Source organism: Netta rufina (assembly GCF_964035555.1).
Source record: "Netta rufina genome assembly, chromosome: 9".
Taxonomy (NCBI): domain Eukaryota; kingdom Metazoa; phylum Chordata; class Aves; order Anseriformes; family Anatidae; genus Netta; species Netta rufina.
The window spans coordinates 5063839-5091814 of NC_140132.1; the positions used below are offsets into that span (position 1 = coordinate 5063839).

General features: G+C 42.1%; 2 protein-coding genes across 2 annotated transcripts; one reads left to right on the forward strand and one right to left on the reverse strand.

Annotated features, from left to right (window-relative positions):
• Window positions 1-379: 379 nt before the first annotated feature.
• On the forward strand, window positions 380-4913 carry CCDC195 (coiled-coil domain containing 195; the record flags this gene model as incomplete). Its single annotated transcript, XM_084292103.1, has 3 exons — window positions 380-584; window positions 1491-1647; window positions 4781-4913. The coding sequence occupies 3 exons, from the start codon at window positions 380-382 to the stop codon at window positions 4911-4913; spliced, it is 495 nt and encodes a 164-aa protein (XP_084148229.1).
• Window positions 4914-9649: 4736 nt separating this feature from the next.
• Window positions 9650-27493, reverse strand: LOC311212608 (guanylate cyclase soluble subunit beta-2-like; the record flags this gene model as incomplete). Its single annotated transcript, XM_084292104.1, has 16 exons — window positions 9650-9801; window positions 10638-10760; window positions 10849-11063; window positions 12596-12750; window positions 13033-13179; window positions 15421-15569; window positions 16299-16619; window positions 19273-19489; window positions 21508-21611; window positions 23259-23364; window positions 23452-23672; window positions 24844-24943; window positions 25344-25504; window positions 25699-25793; window positions 26631-26704; window positions 27437-27493. 16 exons carry the CDS (start codon window positions 27491-27493, stop codon window positions 9650-9652), a joined length of 2397 nt encoding a protein of 798 aa, XP_084148230.1.
• Between the last annotated feature and the right edge of the window lie 483 nt (window positions 27494-27976).

A 27976-nucleotide genomic window follows, 5' to 3' on the forward strand; every position in this document is an offset into this window, starting at 1 on the left:
GCAGGAAGCACCGAGCCCTCCTTCAGTGCTGCTGAGACACGGGGTGGGCTGAACGGATCAACCAGGGGACGCGGGCTCTGGGCAGACCCTTCTGTCGTGGTCCTTCTGGAGAAAACCCGAGCCCCGCAGCGAGGGAAGGGACAGGGAAGGGTGTTCTGATAATCCAGCAGCGCTGTCAGAGATTTGTGTGAGCCGCTCTGAAAAATGACACAGGGCATGAATAAATCATGGGCCCTCTCTTAGCAACCTGACGACTTCCACCGGCTCCAGTGGTGGTGAAAGAGGGCCCGGGCTCTGCTTTAAGAGCAGGGCGAGCTCACTGCTGGCGGAGGAGCCACCCATGAGGGGGGCCAGGAGGCTGGCTGCCATGAGCGGGGCCATGGAGGGCAACACGCACCTCCTCCAGCTCATCCGCGAGATGCGCTCCCAGATCGACGAGCTGGAGCGGGAGAACCGGGCCCTGAGGGGCGAGCTGCGGGCCTGCGGGCCGAGTGCCACAGCGGCGAGAGCTGGGAGCCCCACCGGCCCCACGGCACGGCCGGACCCCGCACCCGGCCCTGCGGCGGCAGCGTCAGAGCAGGCAGGTACGGTGACGGTGACACCGCTGCGTGCCGCCCGAGCGGGGCCTCTGCTCTGGTTCTTACTGATCTGTGGGAGAAGGGGGCGAGCCAGCTGCTGTATGGCTGCCTTCACAACGTGCTCTGGCCTCCCTCAGTGCCCACACCCGCAGCCCCTTAGCCCGTTTTCTCACTCCGTGATCTCACGGGGTGCCCGCACTGGGCTTAGCGCAGTGCTTGGCAGCTCCCCGAGTGAGGCGTTCACCTCAGGGAGCTCCGCGTGTCTTTGCTGAAGCAGAACTTGACTCACTGCCACGGGTGTTTGTGGGCACAGAGTACCCTGATGCGGGTTTGGGTCCCCTGTCTGTCTCTTCAGACCTAAAGGACCAACAGCTGTCATTATGTGGTAATCTTGCCTAAGAAAAGGCTGAGAGAAGTCTTCAAACAGTAGCAAGTACTGGTGGGTTGCACACATTATACCAGAGGTGCAGTTTCTTTTTGTGGTTAGTTTTGGCTGAGGGAGAGGGGGCAGTAAATAGGAATGCTGCCTCTTCCTAATTCGGGGGGAAAAATAGAATATTTCCTCATCTGTAGTTTAGTTGGCACTATTGAAGGATTTCATGGAGCAGGAAGATCAAAAATGTTGTTTGGGGAGCAATACCTGCCCGGAATTGGGTACGGCTATTAGCAGAGTCAGGCCGGTCGGTGTACGTGCTGGAGGCCAGTGGCCACCTCCTCCCCTTGTGTCTGTCGAGTCGAGTTCGCCGGCACGCTGTGAAGTCCCCTGGCAGTGTGCTTGTGCTAGCGCAGCGTGCGGTGCGAGCTGCGGCTGCCCTTGCAGCCTGCGTGCTGGCCGGCGATGTCCTCGAGGCCCGGCTGTCCCGGCAGCTGGCTGGGTTTGCTCCCGGCTCCTCTCTTCTCTCTGCTCCTCAGCCACCACCATGACCGTGCGGCGCTACTCCACCGCTGCGGCTGCGCCCGCTCCTCCTGGCACGAGGCCTCCCAGGGCAGGGAAGAGCCCAGCTGACTGCTTCTCCAGCAGCAGTCCCAGCAAAATGAAGCTGTTCCAGGAGCACGTCCGCAGGTGCAGGTAGGGGGGTTGCCTTCACAGCTGGCTGGTTCCACCTCGTAACACGCACGAGTGTCGCTCTGGGATTCGGTTCATCAGCAGCAGCATCTCTGATTGCTCACATGTCTCCGGGCACTGAGCTGATGGGAGGTCTGTTTAGAGCGGGACGTCCTGCTCCTCCCTGCAGCATCTGTGGAATTGTCAGTGGTCATGGTTTAAATTTTCTATTTAAAAAAAAATAATAATAAATAAATAAATAAATAAATAAATAAATAAATAAATAAATAAAAGGAGCAGATGAGGGGAGAGTGAAAGGGATTGAGATCTCCCCATGGCAGCCAGGCAGTTTTGCAGATTGATGCGTAGCTCTGGCAAGCAACGCTTCAAAGGGATTTTAAAACTTTGAACAAAAAGCATGAAGATACTGAGGCACTCTGAGCTATGCTTCTGAAAGTGTGATTAATGAGATTCGTGAATGTAGATTTACCGTATCGTTTTGCCCCTGTAACTGAAGTATTACAAATTAATGCTTTCAGCCTTGAGAAGAATATTCTCAGGGCTCTAAATTAAGTGAAATGGCTCCCGGACAAGTCCTGAGCATCCCTGCTCGCTGATGAAAAGCTCTCCAGTGCACAGCAACAATCAAAGGTAGAAACGCTAATGATGCGATTGTGATACGTGACAGCACCAGCGCCCTCCCGGTGCTGTTGCACACAGTGTGAATCCCTTCAGATAGTTCCTGTTAGTGCTGATCATGCTGTGCTCATAACAGAAAGAGTCCAAATGGCCTCAGAGCATGCATTTAAACAGGAGAAATCCATCGGTTTGCCCACCTACACCTGTGTTTTCTTGTAAGGACGTTTGAGGGTCAGATACTTTACAGCATTTAAACACCTAAATTTAGACCCTGGCAGGGAACTCGTATCATTTTCAAAAGCGCCCTGACCCCGTAGCTCTGGGTTTCAGCATACACTTCACTGAGTTCTGCCAAACTGCAGGCTCCCAGAGCACATAAACACTTCAGAGTTGTGCCCTGAAGGCACCTCACTTGGAAGGCGCTTGTGTTGGGAAACACGCGGTCGGCGTGCAGGGGGATGACCGGCACAGGCAAACGCCACTGCTGTCTCCTAAGGGAAAGAGAGGTTTTGTTTCTGAGCTAGCAGCGTAGGTGTCTTCTAACTGATGCTTTGGGGCCCGTAGATGAAAAGCACTGCCTACCTAATGGGCAGGGAAGTGTTGCAGATTGTTTTATCGTTCTCATTACAGCTGCCTTGCCAGCAGTGAGTCTGGCACAGGGGCTCCTGTCCACCCGCTGTTGGCTGCTTTAACAGAAGACATAATTATGGACAGAGCTTTTTACCTAACCCTATTAAAAAAATGGCTGATGTCCTGAAGCTCGAAGCTCGGTTATTTTCATATGAAGAAAAAGTTTAATATATTTTCTGCCCATAATAGCGGTTGTTGCCATTTACATAGAAATGGCTAACACAGGCAGAAATCCTAGTAAGCCTTTAACTAGCAGGTTAATTTGTAGCAATGAATTCAGCAAGCTAATTAAGCATAATTTTTTACAGTGATGGCATTTTTGCTTGCCGGCATGCTGTTCTGTGACAGGTGTTTTATTCTTTGTTTATTGTACTTGCATTTTGCTCTAAAACTATAATTGTACATGAGAGGCTGAATACTGTTACCTTTAAAAGTGACTGTTCAGGATTATAACCTTGTATTTATCTAGAGTGCAGCTGCAGCCCAGCAATAAAATACCAGCACTGCCACCAAATCACCACTAATCTGTGGGTCTACATTTTCATTCATACATGCTAAAGCATTGTTTATACCCACGATTTGTTGAAAATGAAAAAAAGACTGAATATTGTAATACACCAGGCTGGATAAGAGATGCTGAAATGGCTTTCAGGGCTATCTTAGTAGAATCACAAAATGCACAAAGCCTTGGTACAGCCCTCACCAAGCTGCGTCCCCAGTCCCTGAGCAGCTCTGGTCCCAAGGGAGCCTCTGCAGAGGGCACCAGCGGCACGCTGCTGGCTGTGCTGGCACGTTTGGCTGGCACACCTGCGCTGCTGGCATTTGTCTAGACCACAGTGTGTGGATTTTGTTTGGTGAGACAAACAGGGAATGGCTGATGCGCAGGCTGGAAGATCAAGCTCGCGTACAAGGAAATGGTTTTGTTACGTAGCCTGCTGGAGTTGTGTGTGTGATCCAGAGCAGAGGAGAGGACAATGTTTTCCAGCAATGCCACAGTGCAGATCCCTGGCTCGACCAGACGTAAAGCTCCTGGCCAACTAACACACTGCTTGGGCATGACTGGCACCTCATTCCGATGAGCTGGGTAGGACTGTCTTTGCTTGTGGGTTTCACTTTCCAGGTCTAATTGGCAGGTGAGAAGGGCTGAGGAAATCGCTGAGGCCAGGGACGCCCCCGGTAACTATCACAGAGTGCTTTCACAGTTTCATGTTTTCCTTTCACGTGTTCCTTGAGGGGCAGAAGGAGCTGCTGCTGATTGCAGAGGAGACTGAGCAAAAACAAACAAACAGAATCTCTGCAAAACCCGCTCTGTTTACCTGCCAAACAGCCAGTTTCGGCACACACAAAGGAGCATGTTTCTGCCTCAGCTTTCACCATCCGTGTAATTTACCACACACACACACGCATGCACACACTCACCACTTCAAAACACCCCGTCTCACACACACTTTGAGGAGCTGGCTACCTGTGCATGTAGAAAAACACTGGCAGGGCCCCTGGACAAGGCACACCCAGCAGACACGAGGGCATCTGAGGGATCTGCACGCACTGGGCTTTGTGCATGGGAGCCAAGTGCTGACAGACAGCCCTTGGGCTCAGTGGAAAAAGGCAGATGCTTCCAGCAGACAGACAGACAGACAGCACTGTGCCTGGCCCCCTGGGAAGCCTGTGTGAGCTGTCTGAGCAGGGCAGGAAATTCTGCCTCCATGCATCGTGCAAGTGCTGACAGCATTTACCTTCTGCTTGCTGGTGTGTTTTTTGTTTTGGTTTGGTTTGGTTTTTTTTGTTAGCTGTTTTTTGTTGTTGTTTTTGTTTGATTCTTTTTTTGAGTTTCTTTGCATGTTTTATATATTTCTAATCCTCATAATCCTCTCTCATTTTCCTCCAGGGGTAAAGTAAAGGCTGTTAGTTTCCTTTTACCGATGGATGTGTCAGCATGTGCTGAAAATCAAGGTTCTCTGAAAAGCCCACAAAATCAGGACACACACGAGTTAACTACCGTCACTGAAAAGGATACGTGAGCTGGTGAATTTTTAAAGGCCCATTGATTCTTGAGATAAATTGGCCTTAAACGATAGCTATGTGTCAGGTTCCTTTTTTGCAAAACGCTTTGGCAGGTTGCCTTCAGAGAATCACCTAGACTGTGTTTCGGGTCACTGGCCTGTTGTTTAGCAAGGAAATGGAGGCCATGACAAAATCAGCTGAAAGCCTGTACCCTGCAGTGAAGCCACGTGATAGCAAAGGATCCTCCACAAAGCAGCTTCTGCTCAGCATCTCTCAAGGCTCTCTCACCTCAGGACTGCTTTAAACAGGATGTTAATGCTGTTTTTGCTGTGTTTGTCACAAAAACGGAAACCAAGTCACCTCTTGAGTTCACCGATCCTCTTGCCAGAAAGGTCTTTGTTGCAAATGACAAAATAAGAGCTGCTAAGAACATGGGAGGTCTCTTCTGCACTCAAAACTTTAAAGCTTCACAACACCAATATAGCAAAGTTAAGGGGATGTTACGGAATCAGTTAACATTACCCTGAATTTCTGCAAAGATGGACAATGACTGCTAATGCCCGCTGCAGGTTCACCTCTAGGGGAGGGCAGGGGAGCATACATACTAATCAATATGAAAATATGACTGCAAATCTGTTTCTGACCTGGTGTGTCCATCCAGTCAGAGATGGCCATATACCAAGCCAAAGTGTAGGAAGGATTCTGAATATCAGAATTTTTCAGGATTGGCTTCTGAACACATCTCAGATCAAGAATCAGTAGCAGACATTCATCGAACTGGTGCAAAATAGATGTAAGAAAAGACTATGGACAGCTTGTAAAAAATGAGGAGTGCTTGCTAACGTAGGTTTGAGCATCTTATGAGTAAAGATAATGTCCCACGTTAATTTGACTACAGGTATTTATGGATCAAAACCACTATACTTACCTTGCTATTTCTGTATGTACAGGCAGCATGGATGAGTGAATGTCACACAGAGGATGCATGAACAGTAGATATTGGTAACATTTAGGAACGTTGTCATCTCATGGTCTACTCTTAAATTCTTGAGCCTTCAAAAGTGAAAGCAGTGAGCTGGTAGAGAAAAATTCCATCTTGACTTTCAGTGATGTTGTATGCTTCTGTAAAAACAAGCTCCTTTTGGATTTTGAAATTCATGACGTTTTGTATACTGAAGTACATTTTAAAATATTCTCACCAATGAAATATTCATTTCGGTTTCACTGCTATTTTATTTGTGAGTTTTATTTCCAGCATGGGTCCGTACAGAGTTGCATTTTGATGTTGTAAGTGTTTAATCAACACCGCCCAGCAAATGAGGGTACAGTCTGGAAAGTTTGCTATTTTCTGAAAGCACTGACAGGGAAATGCTTTTTAAAATGTTTTAATGAAAGCTTTATTGTCAGAAACCAGACACGTGTTAAGTACCTAAATCCAGTTGATTTCATTCACCAAAATAACAACAAATATCTCTGAAAATCTGGCCCCTAACCTTTCAAGGCACCCAAGTGCTTTTGAAACTTCATTCTTTAAAACCAGATCTAATGGGATTTGGCAATCCATATATTCTAGACAGCTTTCAAGAATCTCAGCTTTTAAATTCTCTAAGCCTCAGCATCCATGAAGTGGCAGCGGGAAATTCTGTTCTCTCACCTTTTTGTGTCAATTCAATGTAGGTAAGTCACTGCAATGAAAACTGTATTAACACGTTCTAGCTTATGACAATGTTAACTGTAGTGTGCTGATTCTGATGCCACAAAAATGCATAACTGTGCATGGCCAAGAAATTAAACTCACTTTACATTTATTAGAGGTGTAATGATCTTAACAATTTTTTGTATATTGGTAAGAAAAAACAAAGAAAAGGTGGAAGGAAAAAGAGGGAAATGAATCAAAGTAGTCATTGAAAAATGGCAGTCAGTATATTAATGGAAAAAAAATATTTTTGAATAGTATTTTTGCATTATTGCAGTCTTTAGCAGTACCTACTGATCTAGAAACACAGGATGATGTACAGGCACATTAATTTTTAAAAGCAGATGTTCAGATTTGACCCAGCTCCACATCTCCAGCAGAGCAGCAGAAGACCAGATGTAGCAGAGGCCACCGAGACACCACTGAGCACATCAATTTTATTGAAGTACAGCATAAAGTATCTTACCATGGCACACTTACTGTCAATTAACACATTCCACTATTAAATATTCACAGATTGGTCAGTGCGAAAAGGGGAGGTATAAGCAAAGCTAGATTTGGGCAGAGAGATGCAGGCAGCAATTAAGCCATGGTCCTTTCCTTTCTTCCTCCCAGAAAGAATTCATTGCAGTTCAGAGGGGCCCTGGCCTTTTTGCAAGAGGTTCCCTCCTGCATTAGCACTGGCCTCTCAGAGATGTTCCCTCCTGTGTGACACTTGTGCTTGGGGCTAAGTGGCTTTATACACCCATAGCAAGTCCACATAAACACGGAGTCCACCACTGCCATTTGTTAAATGACATGTTCTCCATTTCATCAGCATGACTGCTCAAGAGTAGTAAAACGCGTCTCTAGGTTGGAGGCAAAAACATCTTGTCAGAGTAAATTCTCAAGTTAAATCAGTGGGACAGCACTGATTTAACTGTTATGGCAGATTCACCGTGAGTGAGAGAGAAGTTGGGTATTACCTTTCTTTAGAAAAGACTTTTTAAAACTATGGTCACAACACAGAAGTGCAAAACTGTGAGCACTGGAAGGTGCTCCATGTCAGGGGGTGTTACTAAGGTGAAATTTAGATGTGTGTCTGAGGGTAGCACACAAGCACACCATTGGTAAAAAACAATTTAACAATAATAATGCTCAGACGCATCTTCACCCTACAGCTGATACGACCCTCCCCAAAATAATGAGCAATATCTAGATAGCAAAATCCTTCTAAATAAATACATAAATAAATAAATGCTGCCAGTCATAAAATTGCACTCTTCCAGAATGGCGCTGTCCTGTTTTGTTGTTGAAAGTGCTAATGTTAAAGGGTGCATCTGTATTTGCACCATTTTAGTCAGTGTCAGGAGACGTCCCTAGTCATACTTACTGTACTTTGTTTCAAATTGTAGAGTGGTCTCAAAGTGCATGAACTGATCTCTTCTGCATGAATGAAGCCAGAAGATGCACTTCTAAGGTGCTCCAAAAGCTGAAAGGTATCCAGTGTGTGGGACCACATGAGCAAGCCCTCTGAAATGCCTGATGTGTGGATGTCAGCACTGACAGCTTCACTCTACACATCCGCCTCAATTGGTCTGCGTTGCTCGCTAGCATAGACAGAACCACAGAGCATCCAGCCAAAACAGCTCCTGTCTCGTGGGTTTAAAAAGAAAATCTAGCTAGGTGAAATTTCATCTTGTTAATACTGTAGAGAGGAGGCAATTCCTTTCATCAGTCTTACCTCTCCGCCTGGTGTTTAAAGGGCTTCACTCTTGCCACTGACGTGGGGGTGGAAATGTGATGCTCCAGGCTGTAACAGAGGAGTAACATTATCATCTTCTCCAGTGGGTTCTTGCTCAAAGTTCATATGGGTCTCATGTTTACGTACTTAAGACAATGAATCTACACCCAAAGATAATAAATCAATCTGCAGGGTGCATTGCATATCAAAGTCACCCAGAACTCAGCACATTCATCTACTCCATGTTCCACTTAAAGGAAGGAGAGGACAATTTATGATGTGCCGGATTTCCACAATCTTCTTATCTACTGTATTTTTGCTCCTGCATGTTACACCCTTGATAGCTGAACTTCAATTTTTCTCTACCAGTTCTGATTAGGTATGCTCTAAGAATATATCAGCGTGGAAGTGATTCAGCGAGGGAGCCTCTGACACCAGGTAAAGGATGTTGATCTTTTAACAGTTATTTTCAGAGATGTTAGCAGCATTAATTTCAGCCTTGACACACTCCCTCTGTAGTTCTCAAACTTTGTTTTTGTTTATCTGGAGTGAGACCACAGGAAATAAACTTGAAATTCATCTGAAGGTCTCAGGTAGCGGGCCATGAGCAAGCCTTCAGCATTGTGATGAATTTGATGCTACGTAATTCCACTACGTGCATTTCCTTCTCAGATTTTCTAAGTACAGCGTGGACAGCTGGTTTAAAGACTGCAGATTATTTTGTGCTTTTTTTTTTACTGTTATGTGCTATAAAGTAGACAATATTGTCTCTTCGGGATGGAAAAATACAGGTTGTATTAGATAACAGAAATCTATTCTGCACATTTACTGCACTATGCCTCAACCCAACAAAAGACCTGTTAAGAGATTAAATTGTCGTCATAGTAGATCAAATTCGGCTGACCTTACACAGGGCAGATATTGGTTGTGCTGAAGTCTAGACAGATGGTCACTTCAGGGAATGTTGCTTTTTTTGCAAGTGCTCACTTGAGTAGGAATATTTCTAGTTGTATGAGTCACCGCTTTCTCGATTGCTGCATGAGATACCAAACAGTGGTTTTTACATAGGGATACTCAAAGACACAGCAGAAGCTGAAAAATACATCTTCAAAGTCTCTTGTGGTGGTTTCATTCTCCACTGAGAATATTATATGGCATGTGTAGCTTGATTAAAAAAATATATATCCTTCATTCTTTTTGCTGACAACTGTGATGAAATCTTTTTTTTTTTTTTAAACAAAATCATGAGGTACTTGATATACAAAATCAGTCCCACAACAGGAAAATGCAGTAAATCATAAGAAAAATGCTGTTTCATGTATAAAGTAAGAAACTTAGAGTAGATTGCAAAAATTGGAGCGAACATTTCTAATCTGTGCCTCTTCGGTAGCTGGTTTGGCTCTTTCCCTGTTTGGATGACAAGGAGCATCATCTGAATGCTGGTTGCCATGGAGACTCCCATAGCTTTTTGAATCATAAGTTTTGCCTGTAAAGAAACACCCCTTCAGTGTGAGATTTTAATGACCACAGAGGTTTCTGTTTGTCTGCACATCACATATTAGATTAACTACCATCTCTAAGCAGGTGGGAGGGGAGTAAAATATTTTCCAGTAATCAGTGGCAACATTTTTAGTCTGTACAAAACCCACAAATGATGCAAACAGAACTACAAAACTTGCTGCTTTAGATTAGCCTGCTATGGCATTAAATCCATCATCTCTTTCTCAGTATCAGCTACTTCAGATGAGAATGAACTTTGATTGTAGAACATGGGCATGGCAATAAATCATTCCAAACCCCACAGGAGACTGGCTTGAGAAGTGATACACTGCATAGCTAGTGAGGTCTCTCCCTCTTTCGGGCTTGAATTGATAAGGGTTTCCCTATAACTTCATTAAAAAAAAAAGGCAGCTATTCTAGGAAAAGATGCATATATGAACAGATGGGTCTACCCATGTGAAAAGTTTTCTAACAGTTATCAGTTCTGTTTGCATTATCAGAAAGACACTGAAGTCTGACAGCTATGTCAGCTTCTTTCTCCCTAGCACACGAGTAACACCTCCGTTTGTTCTGAGGGTGAATTTATTTGGCCCTAAGTTACGTGCAGAATGGTTAGTTTAACCAACATGGATATACTGGGGGTTGGAGTTGGATGGTCTTTAAGGTCCCTTCCAACCCGAGCCATTCTATGATTCTACTGCCATGAACTTCTGGCTTGAGTAAAACCATAATTATTCAGAAGAAGAATATGATGAAGCTGCAAGATTAAGCCTCAGTTACTTTGTAACTGTTGCCTTTTCTGAATCGTAACTAAATAGCTACCTGTTAAATCTGCATTTTTTGCTTGATTTCTTCTTTTGAGACTGTTTTGTACATCTGTGGGACTGTCAATATACTTCATTGCAATGGCTGTGGTCTGGTCCCTCTCTTGCTGAACTTGATTAACTGAAAAAAGAACAGAAAGGGATATTTAAGTGAGTTGTATTTACATTTGTTTCTTTAAGGAGAGAGAGAGACATCAAGTTGACTCTACCTGTCTGATGAGAACTTGGTGTTGTTTCAGTCCTGCCTTCTTGAAAGGACTGAACAGATTCATGGCCAGAATCTGTGTCTTTTACTGGCCTCCCCATAATCTCATTCTCAGTTGCAGCTTTATTTCTAACGAGGAAATATGTGTGCATTTTCCCTTTGCCTTTCACTTCTATTTCTCCTCTTTCAGTCATCTCAAAATTCTTGTATTTTAGGCATCTAAAATATCAGAAGCAAAATGACACATGAAAATTCAGGACTAGCAAAAAATGGCATTGATGTTTCAGAAGAGCTATTATAATCTAAGCAATCAAAGCATAACCATTTGGGAAAAAAAAAAAAAAAAAAAGGAAGAAAATGTGATATTGACCATGAACCATGAGATAATTTGTTCCAACTGTTTATTCAAGCCTGATTTGCTTTTATAGCTTTATACACACAGTCTTATAAAAACTAGTGGATCACGTAGACAAATATTTTGGGATGGTGGAAGGCTCTTTCTGACCAGTAGATGGAAATTAAGAACTGAGGCAGCCAGTATCAGTTAGGCAGAACTATGTCTCATCATTCAATGAGAGAAGGCAATCAGGTCTGTCAAGTGTGATTTACCCTCAGTAAATCCATACTGGCTACTCCCAATCACCTTCTTCATCCAAAAATGTCTTCCAAGAGGACCTGCTTTGCACTGTGGCTGACATGAGGCTGTCTAACCTACAGTTCCCCAGAGTGACCTCTTTGTTGTTCTTGGAGATGGGTGTAATATCTGGCTTTCTTTGGTTGCTAGGGTGTTGATCTTCACAGCCTTTCAAAGATGACAGTCAGCAGGATGCTAATGCATCGCCCAGCTTTCTCTTTACCCTTGGATGCATCATAATCTGCCCCCATAGACCTCTGTGGACTAAGACTTCTCAAAAAACTCTTGATCTGATCCTCTTCCAACACCAGTACTTCACCTACTCCTTGAACCCCAACCCTGGGTGCAGGGGCCTTAAAGACCTCATTAGTGAAGACTTAGGCAAAAGAGGCCTAGGGTAACTCAGATTTGATTTGGGGCACTGTCACCAAATCACCTGCCACAGCAGGTTCACATCTTCAGTTATATTCTTCTGGTAATGTAGCACCAGGAGCTCCTCTTACTGCCTTTGAGCCAGCTTTGCTCATTGCAATGCCAGTTGAGCTCTGGCTTTCCCTAATTCTATTCCCAATTTTTCTACTCCTCTGTAGCTTATCTTCACTTCTACCTCTTGCATGCACGTTATGCGTACACAAAATTATTGAAAATGTTATATTCAATTTTTACCGACAAAAGCTTTGGGAATCTAAATTCCTCCCTGCATGAATAGGACAGTGGTTTATACAGTTTATCCTTAGTAGGTGCAAATAGAACTGCATTGCCACAAATTGTTATATTCAATAAGAGAAATTTTAAAGTTTTGTTTGGCAGGATGTAAAATTAAATGATCTGTCTTTCTATTATTGACATCATATTATTGGCACTTACAAATAAGCTACCACTTTTTTTTTCCATCTTCTTTTACTCTCTAGAATCAAGACTTTCAAACTTCTGTCTCCATATATATGGATACTTGAAATAATCAGAACAAAGTTCTTTGCAAGCAGTGATTTTTCTTTAAAAGCTGCATAAATAAGTGATAAAGGACAGCATCATCTACATCTGAAAGCTGCAGCTGTTCAAGGCAGTGTTTTTAGCACAGCTTTTAAGAGGAAAAGTTTTCATCATAGCTACTCACTGATAGGTACTGGAGCTTAGATGAATTTTACTTGGGACACCGTGACTCTCCATCCGGGAAGCTATATTCACAGTATCTCCAAATAAGCAGTAACGAGGCATCTTTTCTCCAACAACTCCAGCCAAGACAGGACCTGTATGGATCCCAACTCTAATCTTTACAAAGACATAAAACACCCCCAAAAAATGTCATTTAACATTTAGCATCTTTCTTAATGCTCTCCAGACACCTAAAAGTTCATCTTAACACAACACTGGACACCAGTAAAATACCGAATATCCACAGGGAGAGGCTTTTGGTGAAAAATACGCCCATGTGGGCCTTGCCCAAAGTCACAGTAAAGTTAAAAGAAAATCTTTTATGTCCCACTGTAATGCTTTAACCAGAAGCCCAACTCAAGAATCAAACACGTTTGCATCTTTTTGTTAACAACTTACTTGGATTGGATTTCCAGAAACTGGGTTCTCTACTCCTTTAGCTGCTATTACCATCCCCAAGGCAAAGTTAGCAACCCGCTCAGCGTGAGTGGATACAGGCACAGGAACCCCACCTACGACCATGTAGGCATCTCCAATTGTCTCCACCTTTAATCGAGAAGGACAAGTATCTGAGTATACCACACATATCTTGTTCAGGTAACTTGCTTTGTTATTTGGGACTCTCCTTACCTGCACCAAATCCCTCTTCCTTCTCAAAGATCCATTCCTTGACTCCAGACTAAAAATTTCAGTGTGTTTTGTCCCTGCTTACTTGACCCATTTAAGATATCAGTGTGAGAGACCCTAAGGAGTAAGAGATGCTGTGCAAGTGTCAAACTGCCTTGCCTTCCACTGAACCAGGGCAGGCCTACACACAAAGAACTATTCCCAAGCACAGTCTCCTGAGCCAGGAGATTAACTGACAGCTGAATGCCATTAATTAGCTCTAATTCACAATTGGTTTTAATGATGTATTTCTTTTTTTTTTTAAAGTCACAATAAATCAAGTGAGTCTATTCACTGGTGATTATTATGAAGTGGTTCAAATGAAATTAAGACACCTACAATTTCCAATGGCAGGTTGTCAGAGAATGCAGTGTGAATCAAGCCGTTTGTGAATATCCCTCCTTACAATCAAATGTTTTCCCACAACATGCTGCAGCCTGTGAGACAAATTCTGAAGTGCTAGTCCTACTACAGGCACCCAGTTTCCTTGAAATTCCTGTTATGGCACCTGAGAAACACCTCAGTGCATGTCCCCATACCAGAGATTTTTCTGGGAACAGAGCAGGCCCTTTGGAAGAATTCTCCAATGGTTAAAATCCATTGTAAAAGACTGTTACACAGCCAGGAAATTTCCTAAACTGCTCTTATGAGACTTCACTGTTGCATTCACCATCAGCAAGTAAGAAATTAGCTTAAATTAGATCAATTGGATTTCTTAATAATGAGCACCAATAGGAGAGCAGGAACATAATTTCGTCATTGGGCTTGTTCATTGACATAATGACTTAAAACAGTTCAGTATATTAGTCCTGAAAAAGGTGTTCCCGTACAAATCGTCTACTGAGGACCCGCAGTAATACCAGTAATCTTCTCTAACAAATTAAAAACTGTAAAAAGCTACTAATGCAAATAGATACCTTAATTATTTTTAGGCTGTGGCAGGAGATTTAATTTAACAAGATTTATTCATAAATATTCATAAATTCAGACATTTATAAGTTTGGGCCAAGTTTCTTTGATTGATTTCAGTATTTCATTTCTTTCTCAAATGCCTGAAATAGTTATCTTGTCCTCCCTCTCTGTACCTAGTTACCTCCTTCAATATTAATGGGAGTTATATACAGGCATCAAAAGGAGATTATTATAGTGACAGATAATTTACTCAAGATGTATGATTTGGAATATGATGCTAATCCATCCTAAAATCTGTGGGCCATATCCTGGTTGCTTCAATTATTGAAAAGAGTTTCCTTGCCAAGGCAGAAATTCTTCTGATTTCCCAGTACAAATTATTGCAGGATGAACTGCATGTCTTGCCTGAGTAAGGAACAAATGAGATTTGGATTTCACCCTTTACTATTTCTGCCTTCCTAAATATTTAACGTGCTAGGGACAGACGGAAAATTAGGATCAGCTCTTCGGCTGCTCAAATCTAGGTAGCTCTGGAGTTGTTAACAATGCTCTGTTATATGTCTGCCAGGGCTCTGATCCTTCCAGCACGGTTTGGAGACAATACATGCGTTGCAGTCTAGATCTAGTTGATGCTCTTTGGGGTCAAAAAGAGGTATACACCATTGCCTAAGATCTCCATGAGCAAAAATCAAAGCCTAGCTGTTACCTGGGTGTTGTTTGTGAGGTTATCTCCCACTAAAAACAATAATACATGTATACTGACCTGTTTTACAACAGGTTGGAGTAAAGGGACTAGGAATATTATTCAAATTGGTCCATAAACTGGAATATCCTGTCATGTTGGGTGGACATTTGACAGAGAAAAGAAAGAGATGTATCAAAAACAGCAGTCCTGGTGTAAGTGTTGTGAAAAGCGACTTTAGCCCATGATAGAAGTTATACTCCTGTATAACTTCTAACAAACCTTTTAAATATATTTAATCACACCTCTGTATGTTTTTTTTTGTTTGTTTGTTTGGTTTTGTGTTTTGTTTTGTTTTTTTTTTAGTTTCTCTGCATGGCCACTATAAACATGCTGCAGAACTTCATGGTTTGTCAAAAATCATGGTGGGTTGAAGAAGACCTAAGTGCATTTAAAAAAAAAAAAATCAGCAAGCACAACAACCTGTTCCCAAGCTATTTCTACAGTCTTTGCCAATCAACACATACCTTGTACACATCATGCACTGTGGTCAGTCTGTCAAATTGCAGGTACATTGTATTTAACATGAGAACTATCTGAATAGGCTCACATTGGGCACAAATGTTGGTAAAGGTCACAACATCACTGAACAGTATGGTGCACTCCTTGAACTCTCCTGTGAGCAGAAAAAACAGTCGTAAGTATTGGTAATGGCTGGACAATCACAACATCTGTTCGAGACTTGTTTGCAATGACTTCTTTCTAGTCATTATTTTAAGGAGTAAGACTATTCAGTTGTAGTATATGTGTCCTGATGTGAAAGATGTTGATATAGGAATATTTCAAATATAAGAACCATAGTGCATCTAGAACAATTCGTACATCTGAATATGTTCCTGTCCACCTACATTCAGGACATACTTAGCACTTTACCCCAACTTCATGTGTGCTTACTAAAGGAAATTTGAGCATGTTCTCACTTGCTATCCTGAAGAAAAATTTGAATAATGATGACTCTAGGTTTATAGATACACTAGAGGAACTAGGAAAATTTTCCAGGAAACATCAATTTCTTTATTGCTTTCATTTTTGAGCTCTCATTTCCCTGTACACCCCTGTCAACAACAAAAGCTCAGTTTCCTGTTGAAACTCCAAATTCTGCTACCTGAATGGGCAGCTGCTAACACCTTTCATCTCCTAGGGAACAGTTCTGGCAAACAGCTTCCAAATCTCTGTTATCATCAAGATTAAGGGGCTGTGGTCCTCCTACCTACTACCCACGAGTTTCACTAAGTAGAGAATCTACTCCACAACAATGACAACAGGGCTGTGACAGTGCCCAATTTCTATCACCACCATGCCTGGCGCATGAGTCACGCATCATGAATGAATACTGTTCATTCACCTGCCTCAACTCGCTTCCCTTCTTTCAGCTGGTTGGCCACGTGCTGAGGGAGCATGGCATAGAGCAGAGCCTCAGTCTTTTTCTTCTCTTCTTCCAGGTGCTTTGACAGTATTCGCAGTTCTTCCTTCTTCCTCTCCAGCTGGTTAGAGAGCTCCATCTCTGCCAGTCGCTGCTGATTGAGAAGAATCAAATCCCTGGTCACGTCGTGAGGAGCAATGTCTGCAATATGCATCTGTCGTTCCTCTAGCTCGTGCAAAGTGCGAAGCAAAGGTGAGCAGAGATAGAGCATGCACTGCAGGGACTCCATCCAGATCATCTGGCCTGTTTAAAACAAGTGTTGGTAAGAGTGTTCATCAACCTGGACTTTCATGTGATGTTCAGTATTACTGATGTTGTTATTAGGGGATGATTTCTAAGGCTTTTTGTAGGGTCTGGGTCATTACAGCTATTAATGTTTCCTGGAATTAGAGGTGGGTTTGTTTTGATGAGGTGCACTAGGTAAACAGAAAGAGTTCAGGACCCAGAAAGCAGCCACTCACTACAACCAGGAGGCAGAACCTGACCAAGTTTCAGGTTCTTCCTCTTTGATAGGAACCACAGGTTTCACAACATTTTTCCCTTTCTCTGCTTCTCCTCCTTGAATCGCTCCTGAAGCCAATGAGTCAGCATTGTACACAGGGAAACAGAGACTCAAAATGATTAAGTGAAACATTTAAAATTAAACTTCAGAGTGGGTAAAATGTGGCCCCAGTAAAGTCAATTAAGTTTTCCTATTGGAAGCTGGAGCTTTCAGTCACTATGCTCACATAAATAAGTAGGTACAAAAATGCCTGACGGGTAGAAGGAAGTTTTAGAGGAGGATTGGGTTTTTGTTTCCTTTGTTGAGATTTGGTTACAGGTTTGGGTTTTTGTTGTTGTCTTGTGTTTGCTTATTTTAAACCTGACTGGATAAAATGAAGTAGAATTTTTACCTGTGGCTAAAGTCCCTTGTTTGGTTAACAGCACTTTTTTCAAGGTCCCCCTGAACTCTTAATGTTTTCTGAATCTCAGGCATACCAGATTTGACACTCATCACGTAAAGGTGAAAGGAGAGAAGGGAAAATTAGGTCATTATATAGTACAAAGGAGCAAAATCGAGGTCATCGAATACTTAAAGCAAGTGTCGTTACAGTTAATTACATGAAGCTGAATCATTCCATACTCATTCCTCTCAATAAAAATAGAGCAAATAAAATCTCTTTGTTGCTACAACAATTTCAACTGGTAAACTCTTACATAACACAGGAGAGGGGAAAAAAAAGACAAATCAATCTGTAAATGTCACTACAAAAAAAAAAAGTAATAAAATAAAAGTACAGTTAATTTATTTTTATCCATATTTGAAACCCAGCCAGTATGAAATAACTCCTCTCAGAGGTATAAATTAAGAACTGAATAATGTATTCACATTTTAGGACTCAAAATGCATGGAGTCACAAGGGAAGACATCTCTTCCTCCAGCTGTAGAAATTTTATCAGAAATTTATCTTTAAGCACTTCCTTCTTCCCCTGCCCCTTCCCTCCCCTTTGCCTGACAGATCTGGAACTGTGTGCTGGCAGGAGCGCTGTGTTTTGTGGTGTATTGCTGGAATGCTCGCCCAGTGTTTTAATTATTCTCTTTATGTGCCAAACATGTAATCCAAGATCTGTGAACTGGTATTGCCTGTGCTAGCTGGCTGGGTTTAAAATGTTGTTCCAAGTACAAAGAAGTAATTTCTTTATCACAGAAAATTCTTAGCAATGCAAAGTGATTCCATTTCAGGTGGATATGGTGATTTGCAGAGCTACAGGGAGGTGAGACCTAGACAGTTAGCTTTACACAGCTCACTGCATTGCCATGCTGGGCCTGGTGGCAGCGATACCAGAAGCTGGCTCTGAGGGCTGGCATTGTGTCCCCTTCGTCTTCCACAGGTCCCCAGAGAAACTGAAGGCCTTAGTTGAGCACTGGGGAGATTCACAGAAAAACTGGCTGTGAATCCCAACTAAAACCGAGAATGACAATACAACCATTCTGCTGAGGTTGCCCCAGAATAAATGCTTAAATTACCACTTCTGACCTCTGCAAAGAAGAATACTTAGGGCAGCATCGCAGGGAAAACTCTCATAGCTATTATGGGAAAGCACCACGATTGGGTGTCTCGGAAGTGCCTGTAAAACGGGAGGAACTCGAAGTCTGAGTGCAGTTACAGGGTTACCATGTCTTTGGGATCAGAGACTTGGTCGGACAGATCTGGAGAACTGCAAAGGATGAACACAGACTCTTTAGGATGGACGGGCAGGCTAGGTGGGAGAGGTGCCTTTCATGTGAAAAAGTAAGGGTTTTGCCTATGGTTGGGTGATGAGCCAGTGCATAGGTCGGAATCAGAGGACAGACCAATGTGGGTGACGCTGTGATGACAGACACCCTGCTTGGGAAGAAAAAGTAGGCGAGACCTTCCTAAAACAAGTGGAAGATGCTTCATGGCCACAGGCCCTGGTCCTCATGGAGGGCTTAAAACTACTTTGATAACTGCTAGAAGGACAACACTCTCCCAAACTCAGCTGGAGGTGAGTCAGTTCTTTGATTCTGAGAATGGCCACGACTAGAGGTAGTTCAGAAAATGATCTAATCCTACCTTGGCCTTGTCCCTGTTGCCCAGGAAACCTGCAAAGATACATGTTTTGCAACAAAACACAGACTTTCCAAGCCTTTCAAATGGGAACACTACCATTATTTCTAACTGAAAGCCTTCAAATTCTGGTGAAGTAATAGCAGAATTTGTCTACAAGCATCTTGAAGTACTATTTCTGTAAACAGAGTCATCTAATCCTCTCCTCACTGCACAACAAGACTATTTATATGTGAAGCTGGAAGTCCATAGAAAGGCATTAGTTCAACTCCAGCAATATTCGTCATTTAATATGAACATTTATGCTACTGAAAACAGTGGAGTACCTCTAAGCTCTAGCATTGGCCGTTGTTTCCATGACTCTGGCATCATCTCTCTCCTAGTCTGGAAAACAAATTGGCTGTTGATAAATTTCTGAATGCTAGAGATGGTGAAGGGTACTTCTGGGTGAACGATACTGAAATACTGATCCAAGCAGATGCCCATGGTCTGAAGGCCAGGTACAATCTTTTGAATGCTCACCCCAGCTTGCTTCACTCTGAGCTTAAAAAGAAAATATGGACAACAGGTTATAATCCATATCCTGTTTGGCTTCAGGCTAAGCTACAGCTGATCACGGTTTATACAAGTATACGTACTCAGCCTTGCCATACTACATAGATTATTTCTGAGCAAATTTTCTATCTTATTAGCATATTACTGCAAAGCTCTGAATGAGTTTTGTTCACAGCAAGGCAGCCCACAGAAAGGCGTTATTATCCAAACGCTCTTCAGTACCAGTTGTTAAAAACGACCCCCCTCCCCCCGCTATCTGCTCTTATTATTGCTTGTATTTGTGTAGGCCTAATGTAATCGTGTTGATTCCAGCACATTTAAGCATACCACTGAGGGAAGGAGAAGCAAGTGCATTGTTTCATGGCAATATGCTGTAGGGCGATAATGCATGGAGTAATTTTCAGTATACTTGCTAGCGTTCTGGAGAAAAAAGTGTTTCAGACTTAGGAGGATCTTTCACCCTTTTCCATCCTCTCACTGCTCCCTAAGGAGCATCAACGTTATAGTAAATTTGCAGAAAAGTATGGGGAATTTGTATTGTGATTCAGGGCTCTCTTCCTCATTTGGCAAGTGTCAGATCATACAAAAAAATGTAAGAGAACCGCCACAGCTCCCTGGCCCTGCTTCTCCAGCGACGTGGCAGCTGCAGGAAGCCCTAATTTCCCATGGCTGTTACGAACATCTAGCTTTGTATGAGAATGTTCAAGAGACAATCTAATACTGTCTCTAATACTTTTTTAAATGTAAAGAGGTATACTTTTATATGTATTGTATATACAGATATAGACATGATGTAACATACATGTATATATGAAGATAAAACATCTCAGCCTTGTATGTAGCTGCAAGAGAGAAGTAGATACCAGCACGCATCTTGCATCCTAAAAAGAAAATAACTGTGGTACAAAATATCTCGGCAACTTTTAGTTTTCTAAGGGATAGTTACCTTCTTATTTCTTCTTTTAACCATCACTACGTAAGGCTTCAGTCATTCTCGTTTAGCCTGATGACCATAGATGATAGCTTAACCCCTAAAGAAATGCCCACCCTGCCATCATTGCATGTCATCAGGGTCATTGAAGCTCTGACCCAGCTACCAATAATGGCTACAGGACTTGCCTTTTTTCTACACCAGGATTTTTATCAAATTATGCTGACTGGCCGTCTTAAAAGGCTAACCTTTGGCTAACATAGACAGTGACGTGCCTTCGATCAGCATGATGCCAGAACATGTTCCTGAGTGGCTGTATTCAGCTATCTTCTGCGGTCCCACTCTAAATTTCTCCTTTCTTTGCTCCTCTGTTAAGCTAATATATTCTGCGTAATATTGGGAGCAAGAGGGAGTGTAGCTTGTTGGGGACCCGGGCTATTTGGAAACTAGCCACAGAGCAGTCCCTGCAAAGAGAAACGCAATTCCACTGCTGTAGAGAATGTGTGTGTATAGGAGAGGAGAGCTGAACTGGAAAATAAAGACATTTGTGGGCTCAGTTCCTACTAGATGAGACTGCGTGCTGCTTGATTTAGTAGGTGTCTGGGTTTTCCGAATGTGGAGTTTTAGAAAGCACGTAGAACCTCAGATGCAATCAAAGCCTTATACAAGCTTTTGGTTAGATTGTTAACTGAGAGAAGTGTGACTAGCTGTAAGTACAAAGCCTGTTTAAAGGATGGGTCATGTCTCTCACATATCTAAGGACAGGAAAGATACCAGAAACTTCAGAAAATTCAGTTCTGTGTTTGGTAGACTGCTGCAATATACCTTGGTAGCATATTTGCAACTGTTTCATATCTGGGAATCTCAATAAATTCAAAGGAGAATCCTATTTGAAATGATTACTATGAGTGACTTTTATTTCTTATCTCTATAAAAAGTAATTCTGTAAACGCTAAAAATTAATGTGCACTGCATAAAGAGCAAACACAGAGATGAACTGTAGGACAGTCACAACAGAAGAAAACAACTATATGCTTTTGGCAAATTAAATGCCCTTCCTATATGGTTGTCCTACCTCTTTGTCAAAAACCATATGAAAAGGAAGCCCATTGCAAAATGTTTTTGTGTCAATCCAGAGACTCTTGGGATAAACAGGGTCAAATCCTCTCAGGAGTTTACCTGTAGCAAGATAATTGTATTGTTTTTAATCAGGTTACACCTCACAAAACCATTCAGCATTACTTTCTAGCATTCAGTAAGATAGGACTCTGTATCATAATGAGTTAAGACAAAGTTAACTGCGTGTGGATCTGGAAATATACATACATCTGTGCTAAATGCTGTGCAGTTTAATACACAGCTGATTAGCAACTAATCTGAGTTGGCCACATTTAAAACTTAACCACATAAAAAGCGCAGAGCACTACATGCATGAAATTACGTGGAAACAGTAGGAGTAGATGAGTGACTGCAGATATTGCTGCTCTGTGAATCTACAGATGTCACAGCAATATAACACAAACACATCCCATAAAAGCGTACACAGAAGTGGACTTAATAGACTTTGCCAGCCACTTATGAATACTTATGAAGAAAAAGCTCAGCAGGCTCTGGATTTTAATCTCTCGTACAAAGAACGTTAGTCCACAGCACAAAGAGCAAATTACTGTTTGTTTTTTATTTTACTTACCCTGAATATTTTTCAGAACAGTCACAGTATTTACATGGAAGGTTGTGCTTGCTAGAGCAGTTATTTTTATGATGCATATTCAGAATAAAATGGGTAAAATAGTCAAAAGTTTTCATTTGACTGGAGCACCTTAATTCCTTGACTTCATAGTATACGCAAGCATTCTTCGGTAGCTCACAATAACCAACTGGTTGATTGTTTCAAGTGACCTCTTTTTAACAGAAGGTTGCTATTACAGTTACTGCAGTAAATTGTTTGATAACACATGCTGAAGTCACTCAGGATACTGGTGCAAAGATTATGAATTTACGACACAACTTTAAGACCTCTTACTGCTTCAGTGGAATTCAGCATGCTTCTGTCATCTTTCAAAGTCAGGCTCTTGATAATTTCTATTTTTTCTAAATTGTCGTTTGTTTTCTAAATAACAGTGCTACTCTAAAATTTGCTTTTGAATATCTATTAACTTATCAATATATATGCTCTTGCAATACATTTGGCATTATAGCAGATGATATCAGTTTCACTTTTTCACACCTTCCTAGAATCTACACAGCAGTGTCATACTAAACTGGATTATAATTCCTCTTGAGGAATCAAAAGATCCTAACCACAACAATACTGGTAACACCTTCTGGTTTCCCAGCAGGTACAAACAGAGATTATTAGCCTACTACCGGTAGATTTTTGTGTAGTAGAAGGTGTAATTTGGCTTTCAGAATTTACTACAATTGTAAAGAAATAGCAATTACCAAGTTAAAAAAGCATTCTTTAAAATCATCAGTTTAGAGAATGTGACATGAAAGGGAAGTATCAGATGTACCACACAATGCTATTTTACTGGAAAATATTTTGCCAAAGAATACCTTGTTTATGAGACAAAAGCGACAGGTCGTATTCCATTTCAGTATCTGTCATTATTAAGCATGATTATTATGTGCAATTTTTTTTATTTTTTTTTTTGATTACCAAAGTCTAACTGAAAGAAGTGTAACCAGAAACATTTTGAAAAGATGCAGAGGAAATACAAATGGTAACTTTGAAATGGATGAATGGGTGAAGACAGCAAGGGTTACTGTTTTTCTTATTAAAGAGACTCATAAATGATGACAAGCTCCCTCTGAATGATCTCTCACCTCTTCCTAACGTGATTATTCCTCTTATTGTTTTCCAGTGACTTTTCTTGACAGGACAAACCAAGTTTCCTCTGTCTCTAATTGTATTCTTGGCTTTTTCAGGGTCCTGTTGAAATAAACCCAAAGGGATTTTTCAAGGGTGTTTAATTTTAATAATATTTTAATGATATAATGATAAAGAATATTAAAATACCTCATTATTCAGTTGGGTCTCACTTTGTTTTTCAGAGTCAGCAAGATATGGAGGTGAGGAAGAATATTTCTTTCTTTCTTTGTATGGAAGTACAGGGTTTTGAGTGACAAGGAAAACAATATGCTCTTTTTTCCCAGTTCTTTCTTCTTCTTCTGTTTGATTGACTATTTCCATTGAAATCTCAATGTTAAAAAAATCCAGGGCTGCTGCACCAATGATTCCTGAAGGTGAAACAAAAAGCAAAATATTACCAGGAACAAAACCTTTCAATTTCCCTTTTAGAGAGCTCACAGTGGAATTTCAGTGTTTCAGGAATTACTTTTCCAAATGAGTCTGGAAGAAGAAGGCGGCCTGCAGTTACCTATTTCATTCCTACTACCATTGTCATGGTAAGAATATGCGTATAACAAGATATTCTCAAAAGCTACTGTTGTTTTTTGTTTGTTTGTTTACTTTGTCTGATGACAAATGCTTTATTTTCACTAGAAAAAAAGCTCAGCAGGGTGTCTGAATAAGGTGGTCAAATAGTCATAAATAGCCATAATATAAATTCCCATTAACCTCAAAACCACACAGAGTCTAAAGAGATTCTGCTATAACAATCTATTTCAGTAACTGCAGAATATTTTATTTTGAAAGAACATATTTCATGAAGATGCATTATCAGTCTTTTCATTTCTAATTAACTATTTGGTGAAATATTGGACAATGACATGAAAAGCTGTGTCTGAAATTCCAAGTAGCCCTGTGTTCCAATAGAAATATGAGTTTTGATAAAGGGGGAAATTTTGATAAACTTATTATTCAGAAGCATCTAGGAAATAAATGAATATGATTATCTCTTACAGACTTGTAGATGTGTAACCTTTGCATAATTGTGGAGATTCTCCAAGTCAATGATCTTTACTCCTATAAATGCTAAAATAAGGATCAGTTTTGAGCACTGTCAAACAGTAGTTTTGCAAAATTGCATGTTCTGCAGGAATATGTATGTATGTCCTTCAAACAACTATAATTTCTAGTCACTATAATTTAAGGAGTATGAATTACTGAGAATTAATCAACAGCTATAAACAAAACATACCATTAACTTTTTAATTTTACTTCCACAAAAGGAATTCTACAGGGATTCTCTAGAAATTCTAGAGCACAAACAGACACTTAAGGCTGGGTTGGCAAGTTATGAATCCTGGTGAAGCCACTGGGAGCTATGAGTGATCAGGCAGTCAGGGAAATACAAAGGATGTCTGATGACTAAACTTTACCAGGCTTCAATTTCATGACCAGTCCTCATCTGAAAAAAATATTCTGAAACCTGAGCAAATTATATCTGCAAATATATTAGCCTGTATTTATATTGCTTACCAGACGATCTGTATTCTATCTGATTACCTGGCACAATATGGTATAGACCTCTTCTATCTGAATAGTAATGTAAGTGCATTGACCCATCTTCATTCTTTTCTACTCTAAAAGACGGTGCATTCATCTCCTGAGGAAAAACAAAGCAAAACAAAAAACCTTCAGTATCCTTCTCAGATAAGGAATATGGTGAATTCCATTTGCACAAAAGCATCATGTGCCTTAACAAAATAAGCAGTAATACGAACAAGCTGAAATGTAGAAAATGAAATATGCTCAACTCTGAAGAGTCATCTCCTATTTATTACAGTCTGTGTACTAAATAATATCTATTGATCTATTGTTGAGAACTACTCAGAAAAAAAAATAAATTGTCCTAACGTTTTGTAGTAATCAGCTTCAGAACACAGGAGAGGCTGTTAGAGCATCTTTCTCCCTTACTTGTTCATACCAGTGAGATGCTCTTCTTTGTGTTGCAAACTCTGGCAGTGTCCACCTATACCCACTCAGTAATTACTACTTGAACTTGCCTGGTAAGAAAGGGACAAGTAGCTGTGTAATGCATCCAAGTTCTCTATGAACTCATATAGATTTCCACCCAGTGTTCTCAGCATGTGATCATAGCCTGATCGTTTACAGAATTCAAAGAAATATTCTCCAAACTCTCTCAGAACCATGTCAGCAGGAACACCTGGCAAAAGAAAAGTATCTTAATGACTACGAAAGTCTTGGAAATTCTTGCAATGCTGTCAGACAGATTAAGAGGAAATGCAGAACATTTGCAATGTGGGGAATGCATTCCAAAGAGCACAGGAGACCAAAATGTGGGGTGCAGTCTCAGGCTTGAATCAGGAGGGCTCATTTTTGAGGTATGGTGACACATACCTAATACTTTGCAGGCTTTGTCAACAAGTTGCATTGTGATCTCATCTTTGTAAACTTCAAAAGTCAAGAAAGTATCCTGAACTCCGGCCTGGAGTCTGTAACAGGAAAGACAATGTTCTTGTCTCAGTGGTGTTGTAAATATGACACGTTTGGGTGACTAAACCAGCATTCATTTAACGCTATTTGCTATTAACCCACTTCATAAACTCCTTCACGCATTATATTGGAACACACTATTTTCAGTAATAGTTTAAAAGCGTTGCTTTAAAAGGGCTGAATGATTATGTCCACTTACAAATTTCTGCTATTTCATGTTATGGTATTAAGATAAATTCTTCCCAGGATTAGGGCATCATGATGTGGAGGTGCTAGAGCAATTACACTGGCAGCTTGTCTTCTGGTCTTCTGGCTTGCTGTTCAATACAGCCACGTTGTCAAGCTTTTAGGTCTCCACAGATTTGACCAAAAACTTGCTGATTTTTTACGCTTTCTTCAGTGCCTATTTTATGTATATATCTAAGTATTATTTGTATTTCTTTAGGTCTTGGAAAATACTTAAAAGCTCATAAAGTAATGATAAAAATGGAAAAGATCATGTATTTACCTACTTTTCTGAAGGTACTGGAATGAAACTGACTTAGTAACAAGAATGATACCTTCTCAGGGTAATTACTTTTTGATATTGTCTCAGTGAGACAGTGACTCTATTGCACAATTGTCCATAAGACAAAGCATCATCCTTCATTATGTGGTATAACAAATTAATACCAGCTGACGACCTGTTACAAAGTAAGAAACTCTTGCTTTTGCCCTGCTAGGTACTTCTAAAAATTAACTGAGATAAACATCAGCCGCCAAGAAATTATAATCTTCTGCCGCTGAGTTCAGGAACATTTTCTTTAAATATATTAAATTTATTGCAAACGCGTTACCTTAATTTTTCCCATACTTCTTCACCATACTTCTCAACCACCAAGGACTTCAGGCACGTGTTGATAAATCCATACTGCACAGGCAAACGCATGAAGATGGCACAGATTACACCGACTGTCAAACTGCAGCCCAAACGCGCCCTCCCATTGCGCGTAAGCCCCCACTGCTGGTTTTATCCCGCAGGACTGACAGCGTCTGCCAGCCTTTGTGCCTCCCGGCAGGGCTCATGCCCTTAACCCCCCCTTTTTCCCAGCACAGTCCCGTGCCGTGCAGCAGCCCAGGGCCCCGCAGCGCTCTGTGGGGCCGTGCCGCAGCCCCGGCAGCTCCCGGCGGCTGTGCCCTGGCTGTCGTTTTGGGGTTAGGGCTGACGAACCGGGCGCTGGGGGGTACAAAACCCGCCGCCCCCCGCTCGCCCCGGCCCCCTGGCAGCCCACTCACCATCCTGCCGCCAACCTCCGGAGCCGGAGCCCGTCGCCTGCCGGCCTCCTTCCCTCCCTTCCCTGCCTCCCTTCCTGCCTCCTTCCCTCCGCCGCCGCCCGGGGGCCGCCTCCCCGCACGCCCCCGGCCCGCCCGGGGGGAGGCGGCCGGGCCCGGGCGCTGTGTGAGGGGCTCAGCCCGGGCCCTGCCCTCCCCCAGCCCCGCTGCCCCCCACACCGGGGGCTGGCTGGGACAAACGACCACAGCCCTGCGCCCCATGCACGCCCCAGGCTGGCTGGGGGCCTGCTGAGGTGTCCGTGGGGTGCAAGTATTTGTGCTGGTCTCTGTCTTTTCCTGGGTGATGCCAAATGTTTATACAAACGTGTACCTGTGAGAGCTGTGGCGGCTGAGATGGCTGTGGCGTCCTCACAGCGCATCCCGTCATTGCCCCGTGTTGGGTGCAGCCGGTTGTGCTCGCCTGGCTTTTGTGGAGCTCAGCCTGAGCCCCTGGGCCTCAGAGAAGGAGAAAGAGGGTTGTTGTGGTGTTTGTTTGTTTGTTTGTTTTTGCACATTACATCCATCTGCTGAAAGGGGCAGCATAAGAAAACAAGTCTGTGCTCGTCCCCACAGCAGCGAAAGCATCCTTCCTCACCTCACTTACCTCACAGACGAGCACATCAGGCTGGCGGCTCAGTCACAGCCTACAGGGTAACCAAAAATAACCCCAGTACGAGCACACCTCTGTCATTGCCATCGCTACAACTGTAACTTACTCTGTGATTACCCATTATTTTTCTCCACACAAGTTTTACCCACGTAAACTTGCTGTTGATATGAATGCAAATAATGTGACACTATAATGACAAATTAGGGAGATAAAGCTGAAGAAAATAGAAGAGAAGATTAGATGCTACATTCTGTAAGAACT